This window comes from Littorina saxatilis, linkage group LG5, assembly GCF_037325665.1.
Source record: "Littorina saxatilis isolate snail1 linkage group LG5, US_GU_Lsax_2.0, whole genome shotgun sequence".
Lineage (NCBI taxonomy): Eukaryota > Metazoa > Mollusca > Gastropoda > Littorinimorpha > Littorinidae > Littorina > Littorina saxatilis.
This window is the reverse complement of record NC_090249.1, coordinates 4323868-4340455: the sequence shown is the minus strand read 5'-3', so window position 1 is coordinate 4340455 and position 16588 is coordinate 4323868. Positions and strand designations below refer to the sequence as shown.

The 16588-nt window shown below is 43.5% G+C and overlaps 1 protein-coding gene across 2 annotated transcripts in view; it reads left to right on the top strand.

Annotated features, from left to right (window-relative positions):
- Positions 1 to 16588, top strand: part of LOC138966117 (leucine-rich repeat-containing protein 7-like) — a 138147-nt gene that overhangs the window by 35465 nt on the left and 86094 nt on the right. For both annotated transcript variants that reach the window (XM_070338213.1, XM_070338212.1), the window contains exons 2-3: positions 7436 to 7522; positions 15645 to 15830. In XM_070338213.1, coding sequence (XP_070194314.1) covers positions 15651 to 15830 — 180 coding nt within the window. In that variant the 5' untranslated portion in view covers positions 7436 to 7522; positions 15645 to 15650. The remainder of the gene's footprint in view (positions 1 to 7435; positions 7523 to 15644; positions 15831 to 16588) is intronic.

Here is a 16588-nt window from a genome sequence, read left to right as displayed (position 1 = left end):
TTTTAGCACGCACGCACACACACTCACAAACACACACAAACACACACACACACACACTCACACTCACACACACACACACACACACACACACACACACACACACACACACACACACACACACACACACACACAGTAGGCCTATACTAGTGATGCAAACGAGGCAAACATTAATTTTCGAAACAAGAGAACGATAATAGGAAAAGATGAACAAATAGATGAACATGAAAAATTACGCTTAATTGTAAGAAAAAAAACGCTGCTTAAAAATACAAGTGAAGCTGCTATTTTCATCTTTCAGTACCACAAACACAGGTTATAGCTTGGCTGACATGCAGTTTGGTAGTAATTACACCCCCGGTATAGGGGTGTGTATAGGATTCGGTCCATGTGTTTGTTTGTTTGTTTGTGTTTGCATATAGATCTCAAGAATGAACGGACCGATCGTCACCAAACTTGGTGAACAGGTTCTATACATTCCTGAGACGGTCCTTACAAAAATTGGGACCAGTCAAACACACGGTTAAGGAGTTATTGGTGTGTATAGGATTCGGTCGATGTGTTTGTTTGTTTGTTTGTGTTCGCATATAGATCTCAAGAATGAACGGACCGATCGTCACCAAACTTGGTGAACAGGTTCTATACATTCCTGAGACGGTCCTTACAAAAATTGGGACCAGTCAAACACACGGTTAGGGAGTTATTGGTGGATTAAGATTCTACAAGGACTTATAGAGGGACATACCTTCTCAGTTGGTGGCAGTGAGAATGGTAAGGACGGGGGTGTTTTTCCTACCTCGGAGGAATTTCTTGTTTTTACATTTGCTGTTTTTCGGGTGGCAGTGACTGTGTCTCAATGACTGCTTTCTTTCCCTTTCTGGACATCTCACTCAAAGCAACATTTACACTCAGTTTTGTAGTAAACAACATGCCGAGGTATTTGTACGAGTTGGTTACTCGGACTGCCTCGCCACCATAGGACCGTGCCATTTCTCGTGAGCTGCAAGGTGGCCTCCCATACAGAACACCATGACATCAGTTTTATCCAAGTTAACTGATAAGCACAGGCGATCTGCTTCTCTTTTTAAATTGTTCAGTTGGTTTTGTAAACCTATGACAGAATTAAACATCAAAACAACATCGTCAGCGAAAAGTAGCAAGAATATCTCCGTCGCACCAGGTATCAACTGTATACCATGTCTTCCCTTACAGGACACTTCTGTTGTCAGTTCATTAATAAAGAAGGAGAACATCAAAGGGCTCAATAAACATCCTTGTTTCACCCCTCTTGGGCATTCAAAATAATCAGAATAATTACATTGGTCACGCACACATGCTTTCACTGATGTGTAAACGGCTGTTAGGGCCTTATACATTTTCCCGTTTACACCACTTTTCCGCCTCAAAACCTCCCATAATGCATTCCTGTTCACAGAGTCAAATGCCTTCTTAAAATCTACAAAAGCTATGTACAGTTTAGTATTCTTTAATAAATGCTTCTGAACAATGCCATATAACGAAAAAATATAATCAACAGTACTGTAACTTGACCTGAAGCCGGCTTGTTCTTCAATTATGTTTTCCTCTTTCTCAGCCCACTTCGTCAATCTCTTGTTGAGAATGTGTGTATAAACCTTGCTTACAACACTGGTCAAGGCTATGCCACGGTAATTATCCGGTACATTCACGTCTCCTTTCTTATGGATTGGTATGATAATTGATCTTGACCACTCTTCAGGAAAAGTTCCCGTGTCAAACAACATGTTGAACAGAGCAACAAGAAAGTCCAATACTGTTTCATTAGCATGCTTCAACATTTGGCTCACAATCATATCTGGCCCAGCACTCTTTCCTACTTTTAAATTACGGATACTGTCAATCACTTCTTGCTTTGAAATGTTTTCGCTAAATAATTCATCAACTACTTCCTCCTCAACTTCATCGGTATCCTTTTCAACTCCAGACACAGAAATCAACGGTGTTACAAACCCCATAAAAATGTTCGTACCACTGTTCACTTGAGATGCCATGGAAGATTGCTTTCTTTGCGTTCAATGACCGAATAGTTTGACAAAACACTTTTGGGTCTTTTATGGAATTTTTCAACTTGGCAAGTCTTTCTAAATCAAAATCAAGTTTCTTTCTATACAACAATTCCTTGTACTCTTTGCACTCCTGTACATATTCTTCCCTGCATACCTCATAATTTTGCTTGTTAGCTCTCTGAGCCCGTTTCAGGAACCGTTTTACGACGGCTTTCTTGCGCAGACAATCTTTGTCAAACATACACGCAGCCGCACAATGGAAGAGAGAGAGAGAGAGAGAGAGAGAGAGAGAGAGAGAGAGAGAGAGAGAGAGAGAGAGAGAGAGAGAGAGAGAGAGAGAGAGAGAGAGAGAGAGCGAGAGAGATCGACCACACACACACACACACACACACACACACACACGCACACACACACACACACACACACACACACACGCACGTACGCACACACACACACTTAACTTGCTATTGCCGATTTCGCGTAATGGGCAACTTGCCCACTACGCGTAATCGGCTGCCCATTCCGCGTAATCGGCTGCCGAATTCGCGAAATAGGCAAGTTTTAGAGGCGTTTACGCGATTTCGGCAAAACGCTGCCGATTTCACGTATTGGGCAGCGTTTTGCCGATTACGCGAAATGGGCAAAAATGTTGCCCATTACGCGGAATCGGCAATTACGTGAATTCGGCACGACATATGCAATCCATGCGGTGTTTTAACCTTTTCGCTACGCTTGGAACCCTCCAGCCCCACCGAAAAATGACAAGCAAAGTAGTTCTTCGTTCTTTTGATAGGAGAAAATAATGAAGCGCATTGCTGTAACTTCATTGTGTACGTGTCCTATATGTATGTAATGTATGAGGTGCTAAGGCCAACAAAATAAGATAGTCTGTTTACGGTATCCCGACCGACCCTATTTTTTTCGCGCGACCCTAGACTTTTTTTTTGGCATTTGGGAAAGAAAAAAAATCTTTGTTTTTTGGCAAAATAACTTAAAAATATGTGTTTTTTGGGGGAAAATAAAAATAAAATCCCGACCTACCGACATCTATTTTGTTGGCCTATGTTACCGTAAACAGACTTTTTTTGTTGTTGGCCTTAACCTTTCGGCAACGTTTGGGACCGGAAGATGGCAAGCAAAGCAGGTCTGTTTCTATCAATTGAATTTTGCTATGACTCGTTGAACCGTAAGCTGGAATGAATGGCATTAGGGGCTTTGCACACCCGAGAGAAGTCAAGCGGAACAGTGATCGTAAACTTCCTCTTGATCCAACAGCCAGGTCCCGACACGCTTTGATCGATTTACTTACGCTGTCCTTCCCCCTTAGCCCGAGTCTTTTGTCTGCTGTGTAACCTTTTGTTAGGGTGTCACGGAGTGAGATACGTAGTGAGAATTGGAACTGAGTTCTTCTTAGGTGTCTGACTACATGGAAAAGTGGCATAAGATGGATTGATTATTAAGCTTGATTCATTTTCGGTTAATTAGAAGTGTTGTGTCTCATTAATACATATATCTTTTTTGTCGTGTTTATTGCAATTTTTATTTTATTCATGTAACCCTAGGGTTTTTTGAAATAAATATTGACTTGACTTGACTTGACTTGATCTCTGGTGCAAGTCCAATTAGTAGAGAAAAATAGTGTTTTTGATCGGTCGGTGTGTGTGTGTGTGTGTGTGTGTGTGTGTGTGTGTGTGTGTGTGCGTTTGAACTGCTCTCATAGTGAGGTCTTAGGTGGTCTTCACACCTACAAACTGAGGTCCTACATAAGTCCTCACACGGTCTGAGGTCTTACAGTAAGTTGACTTTTTTGACGGAAAGAATGTCATAACCATGTTCAAAATGACATTCTTTCCGTCCTCTATAGGCGACGAAATAGGTCAAATTTTGTGCCTTTTTCCCGTTAAGTTGACTTTTTTGACGGAAAGAATGTCAAAACCATGTTCAAAATGAGATTCTTTCCGTCCTCTATAGGCGACGAAATAGGTCAAAGTTTGTGCCTTTTTTAGTGAAAATTCTTCGATGCCGGAGCGGGTACTGCACCCAGTGCCGTTGTAGTGCAAGTGCACTAGAAAGGCACTGCATCCAGTGCCGTTGTAGTGCAAGTGCACTATCCGTGTGTGTATTAGCAAGTCCTCACTATGAGAGCAGTCCAAACAGGGGTGTGTGTGTGTGTGTGTGTGTGTGTGTGTGTGTTTGTGCTCCTCCGTCCGTCCTCCTATGATTGTAACGTATGTTCAGAGCCATACAGTATGTCCCTATCTTCCCGCTATTTCCTTTCTGCCATCGTCTTACCGTCAGAAGTCGTCTCAACGTCAATACAAAGCAAGCACGTGCAGCTTGTTCCTATGATTACCTGGGTCCCCACGTATCTCCTCTTAGGTGAGGCCCTCAGTCCTGGAACCCTGCAGTTATTGATAGTCAATATTCCCATCGATAATTCCCGTCGCAGTCATAACACGGCTGTCTTGACACGGGTTAGCGGGCCGCTGCTAGAGTTTGCTCACTCAATAACAACATTGGCAGAAAGGCCCAGCTCGTTGAGATCGCTCCAGGAAAAAGCAAATTAATTGAGCTGAATGGAGAATGTTTTATGCTGAGTTTACTAACGGAAGACATAGCGTGCCTAGTCAATTTGGTTTTGTCTGTTAAGTGAAAAAAGAAGTAGATGTTGTTGAGAGAGAGAGAGAGAGAGAGAGAGAGAGAGAGAGAGAGAGAGAGAGAGAGAGAGAGAGAGAGTTTGTGTGAGTGTGTGTGTCGGTGTGTGTGTGTGTGTGTGTGTGTGCGTGCGCGCGTGTGTTATAGAGAGAGACAGATTGAGAGTGAGAGAGAGTGTGTGTGTTTGTGTCTCCCCTGTCAACCACGAAGAGTTAATTCAAGGGAATACAACAGTTTTGCCACTTATTATCTATTTCTTCGGCGTCCACCTTTTTCTCTCTCAGGAATGAAATTGCAAAGTCGCCCCTGTTAACTTCTCGTCTACCTGTAAAACTGAAGTCTTTATTTAACGAGAAATACCTGTGTGTCCACGACCAAGCGCACTTACCCAAGAGAGGTGAGCCCCACACGGCGGAACGTCATGTAGAGGCGAAGTGAAAACTACAAGGGGTGGTTTGGGGTCACATGTCAGGGGTAGGACGGGCCGCCACTCACAACCTTGGCTGAAATGAAGATAAAGGAGAAGTTTGTTGACTCGCTTTAATCCCGGTATTAACTTTATCGAACGCAGTTGTCTTTGATAAACTGGATTGGGAACTGCAAGCAGAATTGGGGTCGAAAGTCATCCATCTTTCACAGTTTCTGATTTGTGTGTGTTCCAGTGAGGTTTGTCAAAGTTGTAAGGCTGTAATCAGCGAATAAGGTCGTTGACTTATGTATAACTGTGTGATAAATGCCAGGACAACGTGCATACAGTTACCCCCCGCGGGTTAGGGGGTAGAATGTACCCGATGCTGCCCAGCATGTCGTAAGAGGCGACTAACGGATTCTGTTTCTCCTTTTACCCTTGTTAAGTGTTTCTTGTATAGAATATAGTCCATTTTTGTAAAGATTTTAGTCAAGCAGTATGTAAGAAATGTTAAGTCCTTTGTACTGGAAACTTGCATTCTCCCAGTAAGGTAATATATTGTACTACGTTGCAAGCCCCTGGAGCAAATTTTTGATTAGTGCTTTTGTGAACAAGAAACAATTGACAAGTGGCTCTATCCCATCTCCCCCCTTTCCCCGTCGCGATATGACCTTCGTGGTTGAAAACGACGTTAAACACCAAATAAAGTAGGTGCATGCAGTTGCTATTTCTCCGAACTTCCGTAATTTTGTGATTGTTAAATGACTGTGAGGCTCATTGTCGGACATGCCGTGTGATTGAATTCAATATTGCACAGAAATCAAGCGTGTATTTTGAACGCGTATGATTGATTAGCTACCAATTTGCACCCAAAGAACTGAGAGGTCCCGTTCACGTCATTGATAATCGTTGTGTAGCACGTGCAACTCAGCCTTACTGTTGGCTGTTCAGGCACTAAAGTACGATACCAGACCAGTTCGCACTCTTTTCATCGGCTTTACCCCATGGCGGGGCTAATAAAGCCACCTTGTCACAAGATGCATTGCTTTATTGATCCCTCTTCTTCAAGATAAAACACCCTCGGCTTAGCCTCGACAAAATGAAGGTGTTGACTGCATGGCAAGAAGTTTTGGTCTTGTGCTGTGTCACAGAACTTGACAAGGTGGGTGCGACAAGCAGCTAAGTCTCGTGAAGAGGGAGGATAAGTTGCTCATGAAAGTGGCTGGAGTGGGGCATTACTTTTCCTTCCTTAGCGTCCAGCGCAGCCAAGGCATTAACCTGGCTGGAGTGAAAGTCTCGCGCATGAAATGAGTTTGGAGAGGGTCCCTCTGACGTTTTTGTCGAAACACTGCCGAACGTGAGGTGCGTCGACTCTGCTTAATTGCTATCGGCTGGTCCGTAGTTTTCAAACCGTGCTTCAAGCTCGAGGTGAATTTCCCCTCAGGAAATATTGACGTGTTTTTGTGTTGCCCATGTCTAATCTTGTGTTATTGTGTTTATTCCTTGTTGTTTGCACCTGTACTTTCCTTACAGATTAGTTATTAAACTGTTTCACCAAAAGCTAAGACGAGGGTCAGCGTTGCTAACACTGTTAAACCAACATTTGCTAACAGTACCTAAAAATAGCTGCTTTGAACTGAAGTTGTTGTCAATCTTCCAGTATTTCTCAAACAGAGAGAGAGAGAGAGAGAGAGGGAGAGAGAGAGACAGAGACAGAGACAGAGACAGAGAGAGAGAGAGAGACACAGACACACAGAGAGATAGAGACAAAGATGTACTGCATCATTTTCTCTTTTGTGTAGCTAACTGCTGAGTGTTTACTTGTGATAAATACATTATTTTCTCACCTCATTATTCATTTGCCTGGTTTGATTTGTTTCTGAAAATCGAATGTACAGCATAGATCATCATGCCAGTGCGTCCATTTATGATGGCATTTTTTTAGGCCAGAACATGGCCACGATTATCTTAAAGATTAAGTCGGTTCTTTTCTTCAAAATGCCTAAAACCACGTGGCTAAACATGTACAGTCGGCTTTATGAGGTATAAACAAAAAGTGTAAAAGGGTAAACATCACATCATGTTTTCCCTTAGGCAAATTTAATTCGACGCAAAATGAGCCTGGATTTTGTATGTATAAATACTTGACAGCAAAAATGACGACGCATAACTTCATGACTGTGACAGAAATTTGAACGGCCGTTATTCAACACATACAGTGACACTGACACCACGCGTTAACAGCGACACGTCAACAAGAGCGATCTGACGTGACGATTTGTAACACACGTTCAAGCCGAGTCATGTTTGTGTTTCTCTCGTTTTTCAGGTCCCCTGTGAAACACTACCCTCGGTGATGGAGTGGGAAAACGGTTGAGAGTACCCCTCTGTGTGTTTGGCTTTCTACTTTACCCAGGTAAGATGTGTTCTGTACAGGTAACTTGAACTTACCTGGCGTAATTCATACCTGTGCTACTTACGAGTTTCAACGGTCTGTGCTATGCTGACAGGTTTGCATTAGGGCAGCGCTTCTTTCGTCCAATCCCTTTGTGTCGGGTACCCGGGTAGAGACAAGCGGGTGGAATGATTAATATACTGTTCAAAAAAAGAAACGCATAGTTGCTACTTGCCAAATGTTTTATTTTTCGAAAAAATTAACAGAAAATCCAATATTTAGATTATTTGTTTGAAATTTGGTATGGACACAGTTGAATGCACACACAGTTCATTTGCATCTTCAAATCAATCAGTCAATCAATACGATTGGGTGCCGAGGCTGTCAAGTCAGTAGGGGGTGTGACTGCCTTGAGCAGCAACAACTGCCCGGCACCTTCTGGGCATGGACTGGATCAGATGCCGGATATCTTGCTGTGGGATGGTGTCCCACTCCTCCTGAAGTGCCTGCAATAGATCGCGGTGATTTGCCGGCGCTTCTTCTCGCCTGCGCACACGTCTGTCCAATTCATCCCAGAGGTGTTCTATCGGGTTCATGTCTGGCGACATGGATGGCCAGGGAAGCACCTGGACATGGTGGTCGGTGAGGAACTGGGTGGTGAGTCGTGCTGTGTGCGGGCGAGCGTTGTCCTGCTGGAATATGGCATCCTGGTCAGCCAGAAGAGGAAGGGCGTGTGGGCGCAGAATTTCCTCCACGTATCGCTGGGCAGTTATGCGCCCTTGGACGTGCACCAGGGTGCTCCTTCCAGCGGTATTGATCCCCCCACACCATGACGCCTCCACCACCATGAACGGGTGCCTCATCCACACAGTTGGGCGCGTAACGTTCGTTTACTCTCCGGTAGACCCTCCTCCGACCATCATGTCGCTGGAGCAGGAAGCAGGACTCGTCGCTGAACCACACGTGTCTCCAGTGATTCCGGACGGTCCAGCGAAGGTGCTGGTTGCCCCACTGCACTCGGTTCTGGCGATGGCGGCGGGTGAGGACAGCTCCTCTGTGATGTCTGCGAGCTCTCAAACCAGCTTCATGCAGGCGGTTCCGCACGGTCTGGTCCGATAATCGGTGTGGCCCGGGGAGAGCCTGGGCAGATGAGGCCGACAGGAAACGATTCCGGAGGTGGCGGAGCCGTATGAAGCGGTCGTGAGCAGCAGTTGTCGCCCTTGCTCTTCCCCCTCGTGGCAAGTCAGCAACGGAGCCAGTGGCTTGAAACCTGACCCACAGTCTACTGATGGTGCTCTGGGACACGTGGAAGTGCCTGGCGATTGCACTTTGACTTTGGCCTGCTTGTAAACGACCCAATGCAATTTGGCGGTCTTCTCTGCTCAATCGGGCCATCTTTCGTCGCTGAATTGTCGTCTGATTTCTTTGTGGCGAACAATCCGCTTTTATGGGTTTTGGAAGACATGGTGAGAGCTCAATATTCCCCGAGTTTCACGAGATTACACTGAAGCATGACGAGTGGTCATGCCAAATGAGCAATTTTGACATTGTAGCCACTGATAACGCATGCGTCACGTGCAGAGCTCACTTGTGGCAATGGACGAAAGGTCGACGACCAGATAAACATTTTCTGCAGTTTGGTGGATATCCTTGTAGCCATATAACTAAATTATCCAAATATTACAAGCTATGCGTTTCTTTTTTTGAACAGTATAGTTACTGTGGCATTTTTTGTGTGATGCACAGCGTTAGGAATGTGTGGATAATGTGTGGAGTCGTTATGGGGGTACTGTTATGGCGGAATAAGATACTCTCACGACTATTTTTTTCGTAAGAAAAAGGACTAGATGAAAGGAAAAGGGCAAAGGACCGCAGACATTTGAGGAAGGTGACTTTTGGATGTAAGAGGCAGATAGCCAGATAGGGATAATAACAACAGGGATATTAAATGGTCTATACTTGTGAAAGGAGAAAACATTTACTGTGTTTGTACGCATCAAGATAAGTGGACGGATGCATACAATTGTGAATACATCAAGTATAATAAGGGGGTGGGGTGGGTGGGAAGGGGGGACATTCATTGTGTATAAATGCTTTGGGTAGTGCGGGAATAACAGAACATTATGCAGGGTTGTTCAGAAGTCAGTTCTTGTTGCGAAATAATGGTAGACTTTTTTTTATGACGATCTTCTCTGTGAGGATAAGGGCTGGATGAAAGCAAGGGCAAGGAAACATGCCAGTGTGAGCGTAACGACCGATGATCAGATATATAATGTCTAATGTATACTTGTAGGGATTATAATTTTCTATAATTGTAAATGCAGTCGAAAGCAAGCTCCTACCGACAACGACCACTCCCACAGATTCCAGACGATGTTTTCTTCAATATAATTCACATTTCCATAGCGACCTCCTGTGTATCACGACCAGTTTTGGTTGGTCACGTGGGTGGTCGTTACGGACAGGTTCGACTGTTGTTCATTCATGTGAAAGGCGATGACTTATTATGGGGGCGAGGACGCCCCCATTCTATACGGATAGTTTCGAGGTTGACCATGGGCAGCGCCATTTTGTTGTGAAATACGTCATCAGTTTGTGTACACAGGAAGTTGTGACATCCGTCACCCTATGGGAGGGGTGACGTCAAAATTGTTCATCTGTAGAAAGTTGTGAAATCCGTCACCCTATGGGAGGGGTGACGTCAAAATTGGTCATCACAGAGTTTGTGTAACACAGGAAGTTGTGAAATACGTCACCCTATGGGAGGGGTGACGTCAAAATTGTTCAACAAAAACATGATATGTCGCTTTGTGCAGGGTCAACTGCAACAAACTCAAACCGAGCCATTCATACCTTGCTGTATTTGAGTGACTTATATACCCGACATTTTTATTTCTTATTTTTAGCACAGGTGTAGGAAAAATCATGAACCAAAATGTTATTTATTTTCTAATTTAACATTTTTTTTACAAATATGACCATGGTCTTTTAAACATACAGTGACATTAAACATTGTTATGTTAAAAAAAAGAAAAAAGAAAAAAAGCTTTTGTGCACAAATCAGAAAATACATTGTACATTTTACCTACAGGCCAAACCGTGAGTGTCTGTGGCAAAGCCCGACCCAGGAAATTGCACTGATCTAAATTGTCAAGAACAGGCGCTTGCATTTGGATGTGTCCAATGATAGTAGGTTTGGTTGTGATCAATCAGAATAATGTAGGAATAAAAATGTATGACAGTTTAGTATGATGACATGTAATTCACATATGCTGAAATATGATATTATACATCATGTAATATTATTATGGCTGTTGCCATGACCATGAAACCCAACAAAGGTTTAATGTAATGTAATTCAAAATACCAAAACCGAGCACCTATTAATCTCGTCTTTGCGCGTGAAGATTGAGGCCGTCTGCCAGTAGCGGTTAGGTCATACAGTGGAACCCCTCTCTAGCGACCTTTAAAATGTTGACAAAAATCGGTCCTTGTGGAGGGGGGTCCTTACAGAGGGAGGGGGGCGGAGTCAGGGGGCCACAAAGAAAGTCAGATTTAAAAAAAAAAGAAAACAGAGAAGTTTGAGTTGCTGACGACCGTTCCCTCTGAAAGCAAACTGCTTCGATTTCATGTTTGTCCTTGGTGTCCACCAGTTCTGGTGCATGTACTACCCTGGCCAAGTTTCCTCTCAAGACATCAAAGAGACCGCCCCAGTATACTCTACAGCCTCTGGGCGAACCACCTCTCATAGCTAAAACTGGGTCAATGACCCCTGGGAAGAAGGTCAGTGTCTATAAAATTTTACTCCTAGGCCTGCGGCCAGGGGGGGGGGGGGGAGTATACCGGTACCATTTGAGAATCAGACCAAATGAGAATTGAACCATTTGAGAACATCCTTTTTTTTCAATCACTACATCGAAGGCCTGCGGCCCGGGGTTCACATGGGTTGGTTTGTTTGTTTGTTTCAAACCCACACCCATATACACACATTTCCCATTTAAACCATTTGTCGGCCCCCTGTCGATATTTATCGACTAAGTTCCTTGTATTGCGTTTTCATTGGGTTCGTAGCGCTTGAATAAGTGAAACCTATGCGGGAATGTTCAGGAGTTGGGTCTTGTCGTGAAATCAGATACTTTTATGGTGAGCTGTTTGGAGACGAAAGGGATGCGTTTAAAAAGACGTTGGGCAAAAGGAACGACAAAGCATGCCTACACTGAGTGAGATAGACTCTCTGCTAAAAAGACTGATAATTTATTACTAAACCCCCCGCGGGTTAGGGGGAGTCCCATATTGGTTGGGACGAGAAAGAATTTACCCGATGCTACCCAGCATGTCGTAAGAGGCGACTAACGGTTCTGTTTCTCCTTTTACCCTTGTTAAGTGTTTCTTGTATAGAATATAGTCAATGTTTGTAAAGATTTTAGTCAAGCAGTATGTAAGAAATGTTAAGTCCTTTGTACTGGAAACTTGCATTCTCCCAGTAAGGTCATATATTGTACTACGTTGCAAGCCCCTGGAGCAATTTTTTGATTAGTGCTTTTGTGAACAAGAAACAATTAACAAGTGGCTCTATTCCATCTCCCCCCTTTCCCCTATCCCATCTCCCCCCTTTCCACGTCGCGATATAACCTTGAATGGTTGAAAACGACGTTAAACACCAAATAAAGAAAGAAAGAATTTATTACTAAATAATGTTCAGCCTTTGTGTGGGTATAAAATTAGTTAATTTTCCTGGAAAAGCATGGAATTGTAATGTTTCTGTTTCTCTTCATTGTATCACCCGTTCATTATTACTTAAACTGTGTGTACATAACCATGTGGTCAGAAGAAAACAAGCCGCTCCAGAGCTGCTTTACTCACTCAGGTCATTCACTGTTACATTTGATCAGTCAACGTCGTTGTCGATGTGGCATGCGGTGGTGTAAGTGTTGATTCGGTAGTCCAATAGGCATAATTATGTTGTTTAATATGCTTATTTATTCGGCTTATAGTAATCCCCTTTGCTTGAACTTCGTTTGAATAAATAACCCTTTTCACAGAGTCGGAGTGTGTTCATAGACATGAGCATGTGCAGCTGAGTTACTCGTGAGATTATCGAAAAAGCTATACGCGTGGGTATGAATATTGGGACACGGCCTGACCTATAGTTCGTGACTGAGTGTCTGTATCCCTCGTCAACCCTCATTCACAACGCAGACAGCCTTTGATAATTCATACGAACAATTCAGGTATTACTGTATTCTTGTTTTGTTTATTAAAGATTGCCACTCGTTATAATAAGCCTCGTATGAGGTTCCTCGCCACGCTGAATGAGTCTTAAAAGGATCGCTTTTCCTTCTGACGATTAGCCCTTTTGGACACGTACAACCTAGTGTGTCAACAAGGCCGTCACAGATTATGTCTTTTTACACCCCCGGTATAGGGATGTGTATAGGATTCGGTCGATGTGTTTGTGTGTTTGTGTTCGCATATAGATCTCAAGAATGAACGGACCGATCGTCACCAAACTTGGTGAACAGGTTCTATACATTCCTGAGACGGTCCTTACAAAAATTGGGACCAGTCAAACACACGGTTAGGGAGTTATTGGTGGATTAAAATTATACAAGGACTTATAGAGGGACATATTAATGGTCAAAGGGAAATAACCATTCTCACTGCCACCAACTGAGGTTATTTCCCTTTGACGGGGGTGTTTTTCCTACCTCGGAGGAATTTCTTGTTCTATCTGCGTTTAAAGTTCTTGTAAAAACACAAAATTGAAGACAGTTTGTAGGATTTGCTTCCAGTGCATCGTGACAGAGGTCGTGATTCTCGCAGCTTTACGAACACCCTCAGGCTACTTACACTTGTTCCACATAAACGCACATCATGTTTATGATACATGACATGTGTGGACCGTTTAATGTTTCTTTTATGTTAGAGATTCAGGCATACCAACTACTTTTGAATAGGTGTTCTGTTATTCAATATTCGTTTTTGAAGACAATTTGTAGGATTTGCTTCTTATGCATCGTGACAGAGGTCGTGTTTTCTGTAGCGTTACGAACACCCTCAGGCTACTTACACTTGTTGCACATAAACGCACACCATGTTTTATGATGCATGACATGTGTGGACCGTTTAATGATGTTTAAGGGTTCAACCTGGGAGTAAAAGGCAATGAGACATTTATCCCCCTCAACCAAATTCCGATGGGACAAAGTCGAAGGCAAAAAAAGCCAAGAGGGCTTAGGACTGTACACGTTTTTTCCTTTCCTTTCCTTTCATTTAATTTACTCTAGTATCCCAATGCTGGAACATTTGGGTCGCTTCCTCCCAGTGGAAAGCTAGCAGCAAGAGTCGCGCTATATATGCACTTATGGCAGAATGACCGAGGTCTTTTACGTTTGGGGTTCAGGCATACGAACTACGTTTGAATAGGTCTTCTGTTATAATATTTGTTTGGTTTTGATGTCGTTGAATTTATTTATTTATTCTATAGTTGCGTATGTAGGGTGTGCTTGGCTAGAGCGAATGGAGTGAAAACCGCATCTGTCAAAAAGAATTCCCAAACTTGGGCAATCAAATATTCTGTATTCTGTATTCTGTTTTGAATTAAGACTTTTGCAATTTTATATTTTTACGTGTGTCACTGTTGGGCTTGTGCTGCATCACTGCTTAGAGTTAATCCACATAATTGTTTTTGTAGAATGTTGCAAATGCTTTTTTACAGTTGGTTTATCGTTTATCACTTTATGTCAATGAATTGGATATATGTCTTCACATCGCAAACATGTGTTGCAAGTCGTCTATGTTATTTGTTAACAACGCTTGAAACAACCATCCTTCCCGTGTAAGCTAGCATAACACATCACCTCAGAGCTGCCCAGAATTGTACATATGGGATAAAAGCATCCTTCCACTTGGATTCACACCAACAATCAACAGTCTGATTGCTTTAGTACAGAACATCCACTTTTCGCTGAATTAGTTTCAAAAGGTGACACTTAGGCCCCCCAAAAAAGGTCTGTTTACGGTAACATAGGCCAAAATTATAGGGTCGGTAGGTCGGGATTTTTTTTTCTTCCCAACAAACATATTTTTACGTTATTTTGCAAAAAAACCAAAAGATTTTTTTTTCTTCCCAAAATGCCAAAAAAAAAAGTCTAGGGTCGCGCGAAAAAAATAGGGTCGGTCGGGTTACCGTAAACAGACTATTTTTGGGGGGGCCTTACGTCAATCTGCGAAATTAATTGCAGAAGAAAAAACCTCCAAGTGTGCACAGGAAGCAGCCAGGCTGCAGATTGTGTGGCATGTGTTTCATTAAGTTAGAGGGTCTTCTTCTTCTTCTGCGTTCGTGGGCTGAAACTCCCACGTTCACTCGTGTTTTTGCACGAGTGGAATTTTACGTGTATGACCGTTTTTACCCCGCCATTAAGGCAGCCATACGCCGCTTTTGGAGGAAGCATGCTGGGTATTTTCGTGTTTCCATAACCCACCGAACTCTGACATGGATTACAGGATCTTTTCCGTGCGCACTTGGTCTTGCGTGTACACACGAAGGGGGATAAGTCACTAGCAGGTCTGCACATAAGTTGACCTGGGAGATCGGAAATATCTCCACACTTAACCCACCAGGCGGCGGGGATTCGGACCCTCGACCTTCCGATTAAGAGGCCGACGTCTTACCACCCCGCCACAGCGCCCGTCGAGAGGATGTTCTTATCCCATGTGACGGCCTTGGCAGATCTGAGATTGTGAACATGGCCAGGACGTCTACGCGAGAAGGAATTAGTCTTCGGTCGTCTATGTCCCAGGATATAAACTGTGCACAGAAAAATGCAACAACTTTCGTACCCCAATTAAAACATTCATTCCCATGTTATTTTGTTCACATTTTATACGCCATTTAAAGCACTCAACTTTCACATAACAAAAATGTATTGCAAGTCAACCCTGCTTAATCAATTAGGTATTAATTCAGTTTAACCTATTTATGGTAATTAATAACTAAGTGTTGTGTCCAATTATTACATTTTTGTTATTGTTGTGTTTAATTGTATTTTTTTCAAATTCATGTGATCCTAGGGGTTTCTCAGAAATATTTTGCATTGCCTTGCCTTGCTTAACCGGTAGGCTTGATTTGTGTGTTGGTCAGCGCGCCATGGCGGGACTGCTGTTGTTACGCAAGTGTCCGTGCCTGCGTCCCAAGATCGAGGAGGAGGTGCGCGTGCTTGACTACAGACACTGTAGCCTGACGGACGTGCCGGGCGATGTGTTCAACTATGAACGCACCCTGGAGGAGCTCTACACAGACTCCAACCAGATCCGCGACCTACCCAGGGTATGTGGGGGAGATTTTTTTGAGTGTGTTAGGTTAGGTTGGATTAGTTGTTTGATGTTGAGGGGGAGGGGGTGATGCTTAGGTGTGTGTGTTGGTGTGTGTTGTGTGTGTGTGAGTGCGTCCGTTCGTCAGTTTTTTTGTTTCTGTCCAGGGGTCTCTTTTTTACTTTTATATCACCAGCTATCTCGACCATAAACATCAAGCTTTTTTTATGTTTGGATCCATTCAAACTGAAGTTGGTACAGGGCCGGACTAGGCTAAGAGGGGGGGGGGGGGAGGGTTGCCAGTGGGGGTCAGGGGGCTTCACCCCCTGAAGCTGATGGGTAGGTCATATTCTGAGATAGCAAAATGGTCGCTCCTTTCATGAAACGGCATAAAATAAACAATAATAAAAAATGTTTTAGATAAGTGAGGTACATGTTTAGGCTAGGGGGAGGGGGGGGGGGTTGCGCAACCCCCATAACCCCCCCGGTAGTCCGGCCCTGTGGTACATGTTTTACTTTGGCACTTTACGAAGAGGGTATCAAAGATAGTGACCTTGGTCTCTTGAATATTGAATAGAAAACATGTTCGTGCGAGAAAGATGCCCGTGGCACTTCATGTTACTATCTCCACAAAGATCGGTCGTAAATGTCCCAAAATAATCCGATGGATTTATGGCTGCAGATTATTACCCATGGGCAGCCATTGTAAAAAGTGGAGGTTATTTCAATATTTATGAACCGGGATGTTTTGTCCAGGATTATGATAACAGCATC